The following is a 20,660-nucleotide window of genomic DNA, read 5'->3' as shown; positions in this document are numbered from 1 at the left end:
CTCCTATTGTAAAGTTTTCCTATAAATATATAAAATCAAGACTTTTTAAAATAATTGTTTTTAGAGAATCAAGAATTTTTTAAAAGGCCCATTCCATCTGGAATAACTTAGATATAAATTATTCTATATTCAATATTCTATATTCTGTTCAAATCAATTGTACACTTTTTGCAATAAAGGGTTAAGTCAGTCCACAATACATTTGTGAAATAAGCATTATCTGCTTACACAAACCACAATACCAAGCAGGCACTGGAGTAAATATAAGAATGATTATAACAAAGCATATCTAACTAGAAATCCCAGAGTTGAATCCAAAAGAAAATAATACTATCTAGGAGTCAGACAAACCTGGGTTTTAGAATGCTTCTCTGTCCTTAGCAATTGTCTGACCTTAGGCAAGTAACTTCACCTCTGTCAATCACAACTTTCTCTTTCATAAAACACTACCTACTTCTGAGGATTGCTGTTATAATTAAATGAGACAATATATATAAACCTAGCTTGGTTCTTGGTGCATAATAGGAACTCAATAAATTCCCTCTCCCTTCGATCAGGATTTTTCATCTACTTTCAAAAATAGAATCATGTACACACAGAATGCTAAAAGAAGATATCTGTTGGGGTGAAATAAAGACAAACGGGCAACAGTCCTAGGAACAATGAATTCACTTGTGCCAAGTCAATTATTGTTTTATGCTCCCTTTTATTTGGGGGGAGATTAATTTTTCTAAAACTTGACTAAGTGAAACACTAATAAGGAATTAAGCAGACAACTTTACAGTCTGACCACATAAATTTATTAAAGGATCACAAAATTTTTACAACGACCTAATGCAAAAGGTGCTTCCAACCTGTCTCTGGGACCTTCCTTAAATTGGTAACTCCACCTGCCTTTTCTCAAGTCCTCAAGAATTACTAGTATTCCCGGCAAACTCACCATTAGTATTAAAACATTAAGATCAATTAGAATAATTTTTAATGCTACTAGATACAAGGTTTAAAATTAAACATTGAAAAGCATTTTTCACAAGTAACACAGGATTGACTCTGTACTGTAATATTCCGACGCTGCTTTGAACTGCAGTTTCTTATTACCTCACTATTATTATTTTCCTATGCCTCTGAGAATTGATACAACAGTTTGAAACTTCAATATACTGTTGTACTTTCAATCTGAAGGAGACAAAGAATGTAACTCTTAAGTTTTCACTTCTTGAGAACTTTACCAAATAATTTTTTAAACTTAGTTTTTGCTTTTCTTTGAATTTAATAAATTATCCTATTAGCAATTACTCTTAATGACAGTGTTCAATCACATTTTTTATGTCCCACCTCAGCTCCTTTCCCACACGTTGACTGTCTTTTTCTTTTATCTTAATTCCTCTCCTGCTTTCACTTCCCATTCCTAGTGCGTTACAATTTTCTGCAACAGCAACTGTGATGCATAGAATCATAGCTCCCTCTGGCAGCTTGAAGAACTATCTGCTCATAATTAATATGCTTTGAAAAATATTAATCGTTATTCACACCTCTTCACTTTCAGACACTACTCACTCACAGCCAAGCACTAGCACTTTGTCCTCATGCTATTAAAATATTTGTGGGGAAAATGTTTAAGTTACACTAATAAATTTCCATCATCCTACCTGCAACATCTCCACTGACTAGGTTAAAAGACTTAAATTGCAATGAAGAGAGAGAGGGGGAAAAAGCTGATTTTATGTCTTATCAAATTAGAATTCAAGTTTACAAAATTACAAAGGATATGAAACAAAGGATATAACACTAATTCACATTGATGGTAACAAAGAGCAGCATATGGTAACTGCCAACCAGTCAGTCCTTCAGCTTTGACTGAGGGTCAGAATACAAAACTGATCTATGAGAACACCTGACTGTGCCACACGAGGGAAAAGAGAGTGGAAGGAAACAAGCATTTACTGGGGCTCTTCCTGCTTTATTATTTCACTAACTTCCCATAACAACCTGATGCAGTAGCTATGCTGCTCACTTTATAAATGAGAAATTGAGGTTTCAAAGTAACTAAATTATTTGTGCAAGATCAGTTTTTAAATCATAAAATAGAATTCATACCTAATTCTAAAGCCACCTATTTAATTTCTATCTTATTGTTCTACACAAGTGCAAGCCAAAGTCACCCCATAACTGTAAAATTCAAGTTGTTCCCCTTATGTGAATTCTGAAAGGCACACTTTGGTCATAAATACCTTATCTACACATCCTATGACCAATGTCCTCTTCCTATCTCATCAAATAACCCCCTGTGGGAAAATGTGAAACCACAACTTGGAAATGACATGGAACACAATCCATGACAGCTAGGGTTCCATTTTAGGTGATCCACTAGAATAATTCCATATTTCCTGCTCTTGTTCCCTCAATCCTCATGTTCAAACATATTCTTTCAAAAGATCAACACTCAAAACTGTGCCCCAAACATGTAAAATAAAATATATTCCCTCTAACCGCGATTATTTATATCACAGCAAATTCTGAAATTTTTAGGTTTGACACAAAATAAATATTTGGGGACACAGTGGGATTTCTTAATGTCTCATTTATATTGTCGTATCTGAGGGCAGAATGAAGTAACTCACAGTGAGATTTACATTCTTCATCCTGGGTTCCGTTTACAGATTTAAAAGTCTAACACCCGTCCCATTTTAAAGACAATTAATTCAAAGAACAAAGAGAGTAAATAACGTATTTTTTAAAGCCTGAAACTGCAGTTATTATACTTTACAATTTTCTACCTTGGTCAGCTAAGAAGGAGTAAGAAGGACTCCCTAAATCTTTATCATCAATCTGGACCTGCCTCTGAAATCTCAGTTACCACGTAACTGCACAAAGCAGGGACACAGTCCTAATATGTGAAGAGTTTCAAATAACATGATAACCACGTAAAGTGAGAACTGACTGGGTTACATGAGCCATTTGCCTCAAATACCATTTTCACACAACCCTCAAACTTAAGCCAGGCATCTCACTGAAATCTATAGATTGTTTTAAACCATCATGGTTAGCTAGAAGGAAATGCAAATGTATAAATAATTCTTTTAATGGACAGACTGAGCAATAAGCAAAGCCTTTTATCACTTAAAAAAAAATGAATGTGTTTTTTATTGTTGTTTTTTAACATTTCCTTCCCCACTGCCCCCTGTTTTAAGCATCTTTGACATTATTTCTTAAGGCTTTAGGAGAATAAAGGTATTCATACTGGTGTTTTTCTGGGAATTCTAGTAAAATGCAAGTTACAAGTATAAAACTCAACACATACATTTGCCACCATTATCTAGAACGCCTACTTAAGTAGTCTCAAATTTATCAGGTAAATGCATAACTAGTCTAACCTTGAAAACAGCTGAACATAAGTGGGCAAGTCATCAAGCTAACAGTGCTCAGTCAGTGGGGATTATTTCTGCGGGGAAAATTACTATCATTCTTGGTTGTCTTCTCCTGTTTGAATATACAGGTATTGCATTTTGCCAACTTTTACTATTTTATGAAAATGCTACATTGAGACTTTTTAAAATAAGATCCCAATTCAGTTTTTATATGAAAAACTGCTGTTAAAAATGCCAAAGGGAGGTATTCAGGCAGGAAAAGGGAAATGAGACAATAAACAAAAGCCAGTGAATCAAATCCTCAAGGCTTTGCTGAAGTTTCAATGAATTATTACAAAGAGTAAGGAAGGAGTGGGAAACAACTTTTCTTAACCTAGCTCATTTATGGATGACGTATGGATAGATAAGGTGACAGATTAAAACAGCCCAGCCAGAGTGGCTCAGTTGGTGGAGTGTCATCCATGCACCAGAAGGTGGCCAGTTCAATTCCCAGTCAGGCGCATGCCTGGGTTGTGGGTTTGATCCTCAATCGATGTTTCTCTCTCACATCGATGTTTCCTTCTCTGTTTCTCTCTCCCCCCCTTCCTCTCTCTAAGCATGTCCTCCGGTGAGGACTAAAAAGAAAAGGAATAAACTTGCTTTTAAAAAAAAAATAAAAGAGCCCTAATGTTGAGTTCTCCAACAGCTACAATGTCTTTAGTTCTTATTAAGAAGCTGTCGCTTTCTAGAATTTATCCTGAAGGAATTGAAGTTTAAACATATTTAATGAAAGGGATATTCCCTACAGTAATGTCTATAAAACAGTAAAGAAAAATCAGGAATAGTCTAAATGGCCTAAAGTAGATGACTGATTAAAAAAAAAAGGTTATTTCTATATAATTCTTCACAGCCTTTAAAAATGAGATTAGATAGAAATTCACTGATAATGAAGTATGTTCACAACACAATGTGAAAAAAATGAAAAAACAAACAGTATGCATGGAATGAGCCTCGTTTTATTTTAAAAAGGACGATGTGCACAGGTACAGTGAATCTTCCAGCATTATCTAACACAACTTGCTATAATGATGGAAATTTCTATATCTGAACTCTGAATAAAATAACCAAGAACCAGATACAGTTATTAAGCCCTTGAAATGTGGCTAGTGCTACTGAAGAACTAAATTTTTAATTTTAAAAATTTTAACTAATTTTCATTTAACGGCTAAACAGACATATTGTAACAGTTTATTCATTTTTCCTGAATGAACATCTATTACTTCCAATAATATTGTTAAGACAAAACTAGAAAATTGTTGATCTTCAATATACTATATTTAAACTAACAGGAGAGAAGAATATACCAGAGGCAGTCCAGCACTGATCCTACCTTCTGCTCCCCTACCCCAATCCAGAGCCACTCCAAGTTCCAGGACTTTTATCAAAGGATAAGTAACCATGGAAGTGATCAGGTAATTTAAATTAACACAAAGTTTATACAAAGAAAGTAAATATATCTTTCTAGATAGCAGATATACAAAATGGTATTACAAGGAAATTATGAGAGGGATGTTACTTTAGGAGGGAGTTATAATAATAAAAACTTGGTTTAAGTTTTAGTAGATAGATTATTTTAGGATTTTGTTTTTGGTTTTATTTATTCTTTTTTTTTTTGTTGGTAAAGGTAGGTAAAAATAATCTACCACTGTAAATTTGCTTAAAAGCTAAACTAAGAATAAAGAAGTATTTGTTTGACAGACCTAAAGAATGAACTTTTTTATGCTTAAATAAATGTCCTCTTAAATCCCACTAAGCAGAGACAACTTTCAGTTCTCAGTCGAAAAAATATTTCTATTATAACAACTCTCTATCAGCTGTACAGATTGTGGTAAACTAACAACTGCCGTCTTTCTTCACTGGTAAGCAGCAGGGAATCTGAACCATTTGCCTCATACGTAGGATAAAAATATTAGTGAAATTATTTGGCTAAGCACTTTGAGCTGCCTCATGGGAAAACACTTCATCTATCCACAGCAATTTTGGGTAAATTTGTCAGTGCCACCTCTTCCTCTCTTCTTCCTCCCTACCTTAACTCCTCAGGTCCTGACAGGAGCAACCCATGGGTTTAGTCTGCAAGTAACAACAAATGTTTCACTGCCCATTCTTTATTAAAAAATCCATTGTAACCAGGAGTCAGTACATGATGAGAATCACTATTCAACTGCCCATCCTAATGAAGAATAGTAATGACTTGACAAATGGCAGATAATGTAACACAACTTATATCTGACTATAAAGCGTGTTTCATATTTGTGTATGAATATGGGAGTGTTAGACATACTGCAAATTCACTTTACTTTAAAATAAAAGACATCACCTAATCAAGTAGAAAATTACTCAGCTTCCTTATCCACACTGAGACTAATGCAAAAAAGCCAGAGAACTGAGCCACCATCTTGTGAACTTGTCATTCCACACACATTTCTTGAGTATACAATTAGATACCTGTGATCGAATCGAGAACACAAGAATAAATAGGATTATTGCTAGTTCCCTACCATAGAGAACTAACAATTTATCAGGCAAAAAGAGCTGAGTAAGATCTAAGCAGAATACTACAGGAGCATATAACAAGGCACTAACCAATTTGGAGCATGTTCAAGTTCACACCTAACCTGACTCAGTTAAAGAGACTGTCACCTGGTCCTACAGCTGCATTAGAAAGTAAATATATTTTGATTACAGCAATTATAATTTAATTTATCACTATGCATGTATCAATTGTGCATGCTAATTATTAAGCAGGAAGGCATTTTATACTGTATTTTGGCCCCTGGTTCACTTGCAGGTCACCTCCAAGATATATTTTTCTCTACCCTGGCAACCAGACAAGTTATTACTCTTAAGTAATCATTTCTGTACTATTTATCTTTACTTACAAATTCAATTTCATAAATAATGTATTATCAGTCAGGGTAGTCTAGGTTATGCTGCTGTAACAAAGTGCTCCAGAATTTCACAGGCTTAGCAAAATAAGTTCATTTCTTGGTCACACTACAAGCTGAGAAAGTGACAGCATGGGAGCTCCCTTACTCACAGGCCCAGGCACTGCAGAGGGCTTTTTGTTAAAATATGATACCCTAAATAAGCAAGATAAGGAAAAACAAAATATGTAAACTGTGCTCTGATTCTTACCACTTCTGCTCAGAAATTACACATTTTGTTAAAAAAAAAGAAAGAAAATAAACATATTTATGGGACAGAGGACTACTCTACTTCTAGAACTAAAAAGAGTAGTCCTTGATACTTTAAACTGCTCATATTTCCTGTATCAATACTGTGGGAATATGAAAAGCTATAAAAATTCTACCAAAGTCAATGACATAAAAAAATAGCTCAAAGAAGATCTATGTGTCTTTTGATCTCAGAAATCAGAGGGAAAGCATAAACCGAAAAAATGTTCATTAGGAATTAATGAGTGTTCCTTTATGGAATGATCCAGGCAACAAGCTATTAAAAATAACCTATTTCCCTAAATGCTAAAAATATACTTCCAAATAGGAGGGGCAAACAATGTTATCTCAGAAATAATCGGGCATTTCAGGTAATTATTTTCTAATTAAACAAGGTCTATCTGACTTACTTTTTTTTTTTAAATAAAATATGTCTTTATTGATTTCAGAGAGAGGAAGGGGAAGGGAGAGAGAGACAGAAACATTAATAATGAGAGAGTTATTGATCAGCTGCCTCCTACATGCCCCCCACTGGGGATGGAGCCCAAAACCCGGGGTATGTGCCCTAAACAGGAATCAAACCGCAATCTCCTGGATCATAGGTTGATGCTCAACCGCTGAACCATGCTGGGCAGGCTGACTTTTACTCTTAAATTTTAAAAATAAGTCACATAATATATTCAATCTTTCATTATGGAGTAGCTTATTCTTTCACTTTAATTAAAAATATATATCCTAAACAAGTTGTTAGAAAGCACTTCAGAGACACTTAAACTAAAAACTGCTTTCCTGCATTTCCGCAATGTAATTAAAACTATAATCTTATTTCACTAGAAACTGTTTTAACCTAAAAATAATTGTCTAATAAAAATCTTACCTTATTATTCCAATGCTGCTGAGATACCAAATACATTTGTATTTTAACTGACAAATTTGATTTCACCAAAAATAAAATCCTTTGCTTGTCTAAAACACCACTAAGAAAATGAAAGTCAAAGCACAGACTGGGAGAAAGCATTCACAATACACACATCCAACAAAGACCCATATCCATAACAAAAAAGAACTCTCACAAGTCAACAATAATAATACCAAAGAAAGGTCAAAAAATCTGAATTGAGACTACCCAAAAAATATACGTAAATGACCAGTAAGTACATAAAAACATGCTCAACACATTCAAACATCAGAGCTTCTTATCAAGTTCAACATATACTTATCATTTCACTCAGCAATTCCACTCTTAGGTATCCATCCACTCAAGAGAAATAAAACAATATGTTCACATCAAGACCTATAAACCAGTGTTCACAGAAGCCCTCTTCATAACACTCAGAAACTGGAAACAACCCAACGTCCACCAGCTGTGCAACGTCCATATGATAAAACACCATACAACAAAGAGGAATGAACTACCAATGCACACAATATACACTAACAAACTTTTAGCTTCAACAGACCCAGAAAAAAGAAAAAGACTAAAACAGCTAGAATCACACCAAGCTTACAGAAATTACTACCAAGCTTACAGAAATAAAAAGGATTATAAAGGAATGCTATGAACAACTGTATGGAAAAACTGGATAGGATAGGCACATGCAAAAGAATGAAGTTGGACCCCTTATCTCACATCATGTACAAATACTAACTCCATATGGATCAAAGACCTGAAAATAGAGCTAAAACTAAAATTCTTTAAGGAAAAAACATAGGGTTAAATCTTCATAATGTGGGATCAGGCAATGGATTCTTAAATTTATGGCACCAAGCACAAAAAATTTAAAAAGCAGACTTAACTATTAATCAAATCAAAACTAAAAATTTTGCTTCAAAGGCCATTATCAAGAAAGTGAAAAGACAATACAGAATGGGAGAAAATTTCTGCAAATCATTTATCCGGTAAGGAACTGATACCTAGAATATATTTTTAAAAATTACAACTCAATAACAAAAAGACAATTCAATTTTAAAAAGAGACAAAGGATACAAATAGACATTAATATAAATAGACATTTCTCTAAAAAAGGTATACAAATGGCCACATGTAGTACATGAAAAGAAGCTCGGACATTACTAATCAGGAAAATCCAAAATAAAACCACCATGAGCTTCTGGCACAGAGTAACCATTTTACTCTGGGTAGACAGAGAGATATATTACACTGGGGATACAGTGCAAAATAAGGTAGGCAAGTTTCCTGTGTTTCTACTCAGGCACACAGTGAGATGAAAACAAGCAAATAAATATGTAATTAAACAAATATATAATTTCAGGCAATAAGTGCTATGAAGTAAAATGAAACATGGTTAGTAAAATGAGACACGCTTAGAGAAACCAGACAAGCGGGGCAGGGTAAGAAATTACCATAGCACTATCTACACAGCTACTACCCTGAGGTGTTTGCTGCTTTCTCTCATTTAACTCTCTTCACACCTACACGACGCAGTTATTACCCCCATTTTAATAACTAGACGAGAAGAAGTAATTTGCTCAAAGACCCCGGTCTCTTCCCTTTCAACCAGTATGACATAATGCCATTGAACGTGGAAGATGAAGCTATTGTTTTTCAAGTTCTGTTAGATTTTAAGTAGCAGTTGGAATTTTGGGCTCTGAAATAAGGATCCCCTTAGTTTCTGCATGTAAGACAAATGAAGCCAAGAATTATTTGAAAGTAAAGAGAAAGAGAAAGAAAGCAAGTGGCAGAAACTTTGTTTCTTTAAAATAATGTCACTGGCTCTATTCAGTCTTTCTTACCCCTGAAAGCTGAAGAACTGCTCATCCAGGGATGACAGTTTAACCCTTTTCTTCCAGGAGTCTTTTAGAAGGCATTCCCATCTTCAAGCTTTCAAAGTCCTAAATGGCAGTCTTTTATCTCTTTTTTCCCCTTTGTAGATAACTTACTCCCTTTACAGGGAAAAGTTCACGTATCTTCCTCAGTGTGTCCTCTCATCAATACCGCACAGAACTCCATAACCTTTTCGATCTCAGGACCTGAGTTTTTCTCTGCTTATTTGTTTAATTATTACTAACCTCTTCCATCAGTTATGTTTCCTTTTCTTTTTTTCCCTCTGGAACTCCTATCCATATGTAAGGTTTTAAAATAATGTTGACTTCCTGGGTTTATTTATCTTTTCCTTCATGATTTCCATATGCTAACATTTTGCTCTGCATTGGGAAATATTTCTCACAGATAATCTTCCAGACAACTAATATGGCCTTTCTTTAATTCATCTATTGAATTTTTTACTTTAGAAAAAAAAATTAGATGGTTTTTGGCCCCAGGAAGTTTCTTTCATACTACATTTTAATTTCCCTGAGGGATCTTTTTATTTTTATCTTTTCGTTCAGGTGTTTATCTGACCCCTTAAGCAGACCTGGATATGTATTCTGGCTGAGAAAGGTTGTTATTTTTCATTAGGCTTTCTGGGCCTCAAGTCTAGATGCTGGGGTATTCCAAACACGGAAAATCCCACAGGTGTTCGAAGACCACGCACCTCTGTTATCTTCAGGATTGTTTGCTGTGGAAGCCAGCTAGCTCTTCATTCCCTGCTGAGGAACCCAGAAGCATCCAAAGGGAATGGGCTCTGTCCCCTTCTCACTGAGCATAAGGAGAGATGGCAGTGTGGTAAAAATGCAAACAGTGCGAAGGCAGTGGGAATTTTTAAATAATGATTCTAGGGATTTCTTTGTTAGTTTAAGGGTCCCATAATGGAACTTGCACTTAGCAGGCTTTTCAAGGTCTCTGCACCAGCTATATTCACTTGGAAATATCAGAAACCAGTGGTGTCCGTCTAAACAGAGTAGAGGACCAAACACAGACAAGGGACGAAAACAGGTGCTTCTCCCTAACGGGAAACAAAAGGCCACTTCAGCAAACACTGCGATTGTGAGTGATCCTTCACATCTCTAAGACTGTGCTCAAAATTTACATGACAGAAGGGTGTGTCTGATTGACCAAACCTAGGCCATCCTGACTGCCAAGGGGTAAAAAGAAGGAAGGTCTGAGTCCATGGGATTCTGCATTTCTCCATAATGACCACCCATAGTTTCAAATCTTCAAAATCAGAAAAGAAGTTGGATATTAATCAGCCAAGTTTAAGACGGGGGGAAAAAGAAAGAAAAAAGACAAATGTCCATTATGAACTACTTGCTCAAAGCTTTCCAGTCCCCAAAAATAGCTGATGCTCAATTTTAGCAACCTAAAAAGAAAGGCTTTGCCTTAGTACTAGACAACTTTCCTTGAATCACACTAAAATATCCAAATATGTCATCCAATTCAGTAAGAACTTGTACTTTATAATGGTTCTCATTGATGCAAGGAAAGAAAATTTGAAGTCTTTTAAAGAAACTGTAAATTAACTGAATTTGATAACAGTAATCTATCAAAATTTAGTTCCACACCAGTTTGCATTTGACTTGCACTTGGAGTTCATGTTGTGAATTTTGTTCTTAACCTACTTTAGATAACCACCTCTTTACTTCCCCTTTGATGGAAAATAATTGCTTCTAAGAATAAGAAGTAATGAAGCCTTCTCTACTTATTCTAAAGAAACACTATTTCCACCACAATAAGAAACAAGAGAGAACAGCAAAGTTTATTTAAAATTTTATACCTGTCAGGTTGATCATACAATTTAGACATTATCAAATAATACTTACCAATACATACATCAATTTTCCCTTTAATAGCAGCTTCATGCAGAGGGGTATAGTTCCAGTTATCCCTGGCATTGGGATCGGCTCCTTGACACAGTAACAGACTCACAACCTCAGCATGGCCAAAGGAACAGGCATTATGAAGTGGGATGAGACCTCCATCATCACGAGCATGGACATTAGCACCCATCTGTAGTAAATGTTCTACGACATCCTTCCTTCCAAAACCTAAAAATGATGAGGGAAAATATCTTACATTAAATCAATTTTGTAAAATGAACCATTAGAATTCCTTTAACAATATCTACAAATAAGAACTGAAGTACTATATTCTATAGCAAAAAGGGTAAAAAAAAAAGGGCTACTATTCAAATGGATTGTTTCATCTCACAAAACTCAGAACTAAGGACACTCTTCCTTTAGTCTTTAGGCAACTCATTAAAAAAACATTTCTTCAATATCTCCATGTGCTGCACAACGCGCTACACATGACTCCTGTCCAAGGCATTCACTTTCCCCTCATGCTTCACAAGACAAAATCAAAGGTATAAAATCCACCGCTATATTTTAAGAGATGATGGTTATTTAAATATTGCCGACAACCAAATCACAACACTCATCATTACAGTAGGGAAACTGGAGAAAAACTGTATGAATACCAGAAATATGTGGTGAGAGTTTCTTTGCAAGATATTTAAAAAGGAGCAAGAAAAGATAATGCCAAAGCATCTACTCTTGGGACTGGTGGCCAAACTAAATAAAATGATGGTTAAGTGAAACAACTCAGGCTTGGATTAACTGAGTTTGAGGAAACAATATGGCAAACAAATGGGAATACAGGCATTTGAAAATACGCAACCAGAACACTGGTAAGAAATATCACAACTTTTAGATAGAAAAAATGGGAGATTTTTAGTTCAGATCTTTGCATTTTCTTTTGAAAATAAAAGAATAAATATAACTGAAATATCTCTTAATCCTAGCCATCAACTTTCTTCTCCAGACACCATTACATAAGTCAGGGAAGAGAGCCAGAAAGGACCTGAGGCAGAATAAGGGCTCAGTAAACACTGAGAAAGGTAAAAAATACCAAGAAAGTACAAGATTACGAAAGTCACTCACGCTCACACACACTCTTCCACCACTGTTTTCAAGATCATTCAGTTTTACGTTCCTTCTGTACTTAATCACTACCTGAAAGTGCCTTGTTCATTTATTTGTTCAGTGTGTCTCCCAACTCAAGATGTCCCATGAAAAGAGATGATACCCCACTGTCTTATGAGCTGTTTGCCTCCAGCGCCTAGAATACTGCCCGATATACACTCAATAGTATTTGCTGACTATGTAAATATACATAATGCTTACTTACTTCATGATAAGTAAACCAAAATAGTAAGTAAGCAGCTTTTAACTTTATATTTTTAATTTACAAAAAGAAAACCAATTTAAAGGTTTTTCTAACTATGACAATATCAGAAATATTAAAAAATGTAAACAAAACACCAAGTTTTCATAAAGGAAAACTGTAGTGTCACTATCCACAGATAACTATCACGAACATTTTGATGCTTAAACTTCCAGATTTCTTTCTTTGTCCAAACTGTCCTCTAATTCAGTCTATCAATTTTCATTTTCAACCGAAATGCTTGAGAATACTCATTTCCATATCCTGTGTACATTAATATAATGTATAAGCTTTAAAGAAGAGAGGCAAAAAATATAAATGTTATTTGTATTTTTAGTTCAGATCTTTGCATTTTCTTTTGAAAATAAAAGAATAAATATAACTGAAATATCTCTTAATCCTAGCCATCAACTTTCTTCTCCAGACACCATTACATAAGTCAGTGTTTGTTGTACCCCTGCATATTTTTATACTTTTCATGTTTTTAAACACATAACTTTATGTATTTACATACTGTTTAATTATGTTTACATTATTTCCATGTATTTCATAATAATATATTTGTACAGTATATATTTCACATTTCCTGTTATTAGAATATATTATATATGTGTTCATATTATATCATCAATATTGTTTGGTTCAACCTATATTAGTGAGGCTAATAATTATGGCAAATATTCCCTCTTCCTGCTGGCAAAAAAAACCTCAATTTTGCTCAGGTATTGGGCAGAAAGTATTATGGTCAGAGAAAGTAATCCTTTCCCCAGTTCTGGGAGTGAGTCCTGATTACTTGAAGCCACAAAGGTGTCAGTCACTGGCAATGAGACAGAAGGAAAAATCTAGAAGCTTATGGAATGATTTTTCTCCCCACTAAGAAAAGATACATGGAGAAAGAAGGCCCCTTTCTCCTCTCTCCATTCACCTCTAGAAAATTTTCATATAAGGTTATGACATTGGAGCTTCTGATACCATGATGGGGAGGTCAAGAGAATTATGAAAATGCTGGCATAGAATCCTACTGTGTTCACAGAGTACTGAACCAACTTTTGAACTTCCTACCTCTAGACCTGTCAAGCAGGAAAACTATGTCCTTATGGCTTTAAGTTTCTGTTAGCTGAATTGTGCACTACTTATAGCTGAACCCATGCAAACTGATATAATCAACTGTACATAGGTTTACTGACCATTCAAGTTTCATCTGTTAGCTACTGGTTCATTGTCTTGGCCCAATTTTCCGTTTGTCTTTTTCTTATTATTTTGTGGGAGTTCTTTATATATTCCGAACACCAATCTTGTGTTGGTTCTATGCATTATATTCTCTGCATTTACGGCTTGTCTTTAAACTCTGTTTACAATGTATTTGACTTCATAAAAGTTTTAAAGTTCAACAGAGTAAAATTTATCAATCTTTCCCTACAAGGTTTGTGCTTCCTACATGATCTTTAAGACATCTTTCCTATTGCTACATTTCCTTCTAGATTATTTTTTATAATTTTGCTTTTCACATTTAGATCTTTAATCTACTTATAAGTATGATGTGAGTTAGAGATCTAATTTTCCATATCTTTTCCTCTTTGGTCAGTTTGTCTGTTTAATAGTTTAACTTCAAAATAAGTCTAGATACTGAGTAGGGCAGTGTCAATCCACTTTGTTACTCTTAAAAAATCATCTCAGCTATTACTGCTCTTTGGTGTTCAATATGAATATCTTCAAGTTCCATGAAGAAACCTGTTAGGAATTATTTTTTTAAAACTCACTAATTAGAATTAATCCTGGAAAGTTAACAAATTTACAATACTGAGCCTTCTAATCCATACAACATACCTCTCCTTCAATTCTGGTCTGTTAAGTTCTTCTATTTTGTTTTTCTCCATTAACATCTTGCACAGATTTAACACTTATTATTGGGTATCTTAATGTTTTTGTTGCTTTGGGGATGGAGAGGGCAGTGGTACATTAGGGGAGGTCAGTAAAAACAGATCACACGGAGCCTCTGAGTCCTAAGTACGGAGTTTGGATTTGAGCAGGGTTTGTCTGCTAGCTGATATAGCTAGAGTGCAGTGATGAGGTCAGAAAAATGGGCAAGGGCTAGGTCACATAGGGCCTTTTATCAGGAACATATTTGGCTGCAAATAACAGAATACTTAAAATAGTGAAGGCTTAAAGAAAACGTAGATGCACAAGTCTCCCACAACTTGTCGTATCAAAGCAGTCAGGCTGGCACAGTAGTTTGGTATTAAGAGCTCCATAAAAATCTTTCAACTTTGGCATCCTTAGCATGTGTAAGCTTTTTTCCACTTGCTTGTCACTTCCTGTTCACAGAAGAGTATTAAACCTCCTCCAAGCCTGATTTCATCCAGGTTCCCATACAAGAAGGGAGAGAGGGCAAAGGGAGAAAAGACTTTCTCTTAGCTTTATTATTATTAAGGAAATCTCTCCAGATAGTGTCACCTATATCTCATTAGCCAAAAATGTGTCAACTATCCAGCTACCCAAAAAGTCTGGAAAATCAAGACTTTTATAGCTGGGCACACTGCTGCCTGAACAAAATCTAAAATCTCTTAGTAAAGACTAAGGGAGAAAATAAATTGGGTGGATAACCAACAGTTTCTGTCACAACTTTGTAAGTCATGAGTAAGAGGTTTGGATTTTATTTTAAGTACTTAGGAAGTCATTTATAAGAGAAATTACTTGAGTCTATCCAAGTCTTAAAAGGATTATCCGTCGCTTTGTAAAAAACATATTGGAGAGGGTCAAGAGCAAAATCAGAGAGACAAGTTAAGAAAAAAATTTGCCATAGTCTAGGCAAGAACTGGAGGTGGCTTGGAATGGGAGAGTGGCAGTACAGATGGTCAAAAAAGAGAAAACTGGATAGGCTTTAGGACCAGAAGGACTGGCTCCCAAGTTCCTGGTTTAAGCAACTCAGCTTATGGAGGTGTCTTTAGGAAGGATCACGGTAAGCAAGTAGCAATAAAAAGTTCACCCTGATGAATTGTTCTTCTCCAACTACTAAACTAATTACTATAAACCTATTTCATAAATTTCAGCACCTTCTTTCTCCTGAATAGTGTGTGAGAAAGAATTACATTATTTTACATATTCAAAGAAATTTTAAAATATGCTATGTGGAAAGCATTGTTGCTGGCACTATGAGAAAAACCTAAATTCATAACACATAATCTAACCCCAATATAATCAACAGTTTTCCTTATTGTAATGAAAAAGTTTCAATTAAGGACGTTCAAAAATGTTTCAGTATCAAATGTACGGTCATTGGTATCTATTCACCAGGTCTGACTTTAGAGACAGAAAACTCTTTCACTTATGTTCAGCCCTTTCCTGCCTAAAATTAAAGCTTCAAAGGAACAACCTTGGCCAATATTAAATCTTGTAACTAACAACTATGACTTCTAAAATTTAATAAAAAAAGAACAATCTACAGTGTTCGCAGTATTTTAAAATGTTTTTATTTCTGGCAGCAAAGTCACAGCTTAGACAGTTTTCACTCTGATGGGACTGCTGGCAAAGCCACAACCCTATACATCATTTGAACTACTAAATGCACTGACTTACACTTACATACCCAACAAGAAAGTATGTATTATCTCCTATATTTATTTATTTTTAATTTCTTCCCCTTAGGTGTAAAAAGAGTACACCTGAAAGATACTCAAAGTGACAATAAAATAAGTTTGGGATTGTCTAGGAAAACAACTTGTGAAATCTTATACATATTATATCTATTTTCCAGACATAAAGGAAAAAATAGAAGATAAGTTGGGGAAGATAAAAAAGGTACTTGGTGACAGATGTGACTTGTTCATTATTCTCTCTAAAAACATTAGGAAAAACTAGAATCTAGAATATGAGAATGACCTATTTACTTTCTTAAGCATTATCAATTCACTTCCATTCAAGTAAAAAAAACCTTAACAATGACGATAAAATTACTTTCAATGAAATAAAATTCAGTTATGACACATTTATGTAATAGCTATAAAATTTTTAAAGTAATTTCCTTTCCTGGCTAACAGACTCATCATTCACCAACTCAACATTGGTAGTTCCAGATATCTGTGAGCATCTCTAAACATCCATTAAACACAGTAATTTATAATTTTACTGAATTAAAAATCTCAATCATACTTTTATCTTGGTTGAAGTGCAGGAGGCAGCCTCAAAATTAGAGAGGGGTACCTAGCAGAGCAGACCCATCTCAACATGATATTCTAATTCTACTAACTTTCTTGTACAGCTCTACCTTCTAAAGTCTTCCAAAGTTTTCAGTTTTACTGCATTTTACGGAGAAAATTACATGCCACAATTTCTCTAATCTGGGGGTTGGGGGAAATCCTGTTACATATTCTTTAAAAGGGGTTTTCCATATACTGGGTTAAATTCGTGCAGTCCAAGATACACAGAACCATAGATACCCAGTAATAGATTCCTGCTTCCTTTGTAATAAATGTTCCATGACAAAGGAAAATACATTTTCTATTTAATATTCAAAATCATTATTACTTCCTCTTCTGATTTCAACTCTAACTATATTAACCTTTAAATAAAGAACTCTTTTACCCTTCATTAGATCAGGAGTCACTCCCTGTCGTTTCTAAAATAACAGCTTAGAAAACAGACTACAAAATGACTTCTATAAAGTCACTGAAGTTGTATGTTTTTCATTTGACAATGGCAGACTCCGACAGATTAATTTTTCCATTTTACAGAACCTGCTTTAGAAAGGAAAACATTTATGCTTAAAGAAAAGTATTTAATTAGCAAGTATAGTGTAGAATGTGTGCCTACCAGAAGCAAAAAAGGGTAAAAGAGGAATCCCAAATTCCAGCTAAAAACAAAAAACAAGCCAACTCAACAATGAAAGAAATCATTCTTCCTTGGGGAAGAAGGAAAAAAAAAGGCTGGGTGCCACTGTGACAAGAAACATCAGCTTAAGAGCTGAAGACCAGGTATCCTAGACAGAGAACAGGCTGGAGGACAGTGTTCTAATCGTGTCCTTTTGACTCCTTCACATTATCACACTGTCCTCTATGCCACTGTGGAATATGAAAGCAGTATTTCCAGTGGAGCTCTAGCCCAAAGAAGAGGGGTATCACAAAGGCAAATAAAACTTGCCTGAGGGGGAAGCAAAAGCAGGTAGACTCCCGATCAGGCATTCTCCAGGTGAAGGAGCTTGGAATAGGGTCGGGGGAATCCTTAGTGACCAGGGGGTGTTGAGCAAAAATCACACAGTCCAGAGCATCTCTATCCGGGGGCATGTCCCTATTCGCCTCAAACCTGGGGGACCAAAACCTAAAAAAGCAGGCTTCACCACCCCTGAAAACGACACCCATCAAAATCCACCCTCCTACACAAATGCAGTACTGGCCCAAACAGCCGTTAGTTCTAAGGGAATAGAAACTCGGGGTTGGAAATAATGAGGTGTCGAAGAAGTGCAAGCACCGTGACAGAACAGCAAGACCAAAGCGGAATTAATAGACCAAAAAAAGACATTTAAAATTGGCAAATTAAATTTTAATTTAATTTTTAAAAAAAAAAGAGAGAAAGGAGAATATTGAAAACATGGCATAAGGACAAAAATCTACCAAATAAAACCAACTGAAAATCGTGTTGTGAAAAATATAATAGGACAAGTAATAAGTACAAAGAATTGATTAAATAGTAATGGAAACAAAGAATAAATCCCTGAGGAAATCAAGTTGAAGAACACTCCCAAAAAGTATCTGAAAGGGATAAACGGAAGAATGAATAGGAGAGATAGAGGATAGGAAGAGAGGAAACAGAAATAACAACAGGACTTCTCATAATTAAAGGAAAATGTAAATTTTTACATTAATAAGAGTTCATGAAGTACCAAACAGAATAAACGAATACATTATAGTGAAGTCTAACAATATTAAAGGCTATGAAATTTCTAAATTGTTCAGAAAGAAAACACAGATAATCTAAAAATAACAGGCATCACTTGAGTTCAGACTAAAGTCAACCTCAATTTTAAGAAAAAGCGTTTGGATGCTAATTTCATATCTAGCTATCTTTTTATTTACATATAAGAGTAAAATTAAAATAATACCAGATATGTAAAATCTCAAAGCTAAAACCAAAAAGATCCTAATTGAAAGTACTCTCATAAGAACACTTAAGCATGATGCAAAAGGAATTCAGTAGTGTGTGTGTATCTATATATCATGAATTAATTCAGTAAAAATCTATTGCTGTTTCAAGGAACATTGAACAAATAATTATACAGCATATGGGCTACAAAGAGTATATACAGCATTGCAAACTTAACTGAGCCTGATAGGAAAGCTCCCCTAACAAAGTGATATTTTAAGCTAAGATGTAAAGAATAAGGAGTTAACAGACAAAACAACAAGATAAATATTTCAAAAACAAGGTACAGTATGTCCAAATGTCAAGAGGTAAGAAAGGTAATATATATTCAAGTCTTTAAAAGAATTTCCGAATGGCTGCTGAAAGAGGCAACAACATGGAATCAACTAACTTCCTGCCACAAAAATCATGAAGAGGAATAGGATCATCCTCACAACCAATGCATCATAACTAAAATTCCTTTAAATTATACCTGTCAGTGGCAAGGCCATGACCGTTCCCTACCAAAGTAGCATAATCAAAACTTGTGCTATGTGAACTCAGAAAACTGCGAAATGTAGATAAATATCGGTATATACAACAATCTTAGAAATTAGAGGGAGAAAGAAGCTAAAAAGACTCATAAAATTCCACTGACAGTTTTCAGTCTATCTCCCTTTATTTCAACATAGAACTTAAGTTACTTTCACTGGTAGCAGACAGGGTACAGTTAAACAGCACTATGAATTAATCACAATAACTAGAGGTCAAAGGGAAAAGAAGCAAAATAGCTCCTAATAAATACTTTTGCTTTCAGCTATAATAATAATTTAAAAAGCTCCATTTTCATTTTTATTTTAATGGTTATTATTTATTCTTGAATAAATAAGGAGACTGGCTTAGGAAAAAACAACAACTCAATTTTTAAAAATCTTTACTTTTCAATGTATAGCAAAATAAATTCAAAATACATTAAGGTGCAAAATGTCAAAATGATACCATAAAAATGTTAGGTATATCTGCATGATCTTAGGATGGAAAAAAAAATTCTAAACATAAAATAGAAGAAAACAAAAGGAAAACTTATAAAAGCAACAGACTTGAAAAGTTTATAGATAAAATTAAAAAGTGAACCAGAACAATATTTGTAATGAGAGAAGAATAACGTCAAAAAAGCAAAAGGAAAAAAAGATAATTCACAAATAAAAATACCAATTGTTTAAAAAAGTAAAATCAGTTACTACAGATATAATTAAAGAAATGCATATTAAAACATGAATACTGGTTATTTTAAAATAAAAGAGCTAAGAACTATGTCTTAAATAATGATATTTGGAGATACGTACAAAAATGCTCATAGGAGCACTATTCATAGGAGCCAAACACATGGAAACTACCCAAATGTTCACCAACAATAGAATGGGTAAGAAGTGGTACTCATATAATGAAATTTTATATAACAATGAAAATGAACAAACTTCAACTGTACAAGATAGATGAACCTCACACAAAACAATATATACTATAAAATACCATTTATATCACATTCGAAAATAGACAAAACTAATCTACTAACTCAAAACACATAAGACAGGGGCTTCTGATCATGATAATGATTTGATTTTTGATCTGGGCACTAGTTACCCAGGTGTATTCATTTTGTAAATTCATCTCATTATACATTTATGATTTATGTAAGCTTCTGTGTATATAGTTCAAAAAAGAAAGTATGATAATGGCTGGTGTTGTCAAGGGTGTGGTAGGAATACGTATTAGTAGAACCCTTTAGGAAAGCAAGTTTACTATCACATGCCTACATGCAAAAACTCTAGGAACATACGTATAGTGCTTTCTTAACTTTTAGCAATTTTAGTTCATTTCACAGGCTCAGAGTTCCTATAACTC

The 20,660-nt window shown here is 34.4% G+C and overlaps 1 protein-coding gene across 1 annotated transcript in view; it reads right to left on the bottom strand.

Moving 5' to 3' along the window:
- TNKS (tankyrase) overlaps positions 1–20,660 on the bottom strand; it is a 159,650-nt gene that overhangs the window by 124,879 nt on the left and 14,111 nt on the right. Inside the window, exon 2 of the mRNA XM_081130258.1 lies at positions 11,240–11,464. Coding sequence (XP_080986384.1) covers positions 11,240–11,464 — 225 coding nt within the window. The remainder of the gene's footprint in view (positions 1–11,239; positions 11,465–20,660) is intronic.

Source organism: Miniopterus schreibersii (assembly GCF_964146895.1).
Source record: "Miniopterus schreibersii genome assembly, chromosome: 2".
Taxonomy (NCBI): Eukaryota; Metazoa; Chordata; class Mammalia; order Chiroptera; family Miniopteridae; genus Miniopterus; species Miniopterus schreibersii.
Note: the sequence above shows the minus strand (reverse complement) of the source record. Positions and strands in the feature narration are given on the sequence as shown.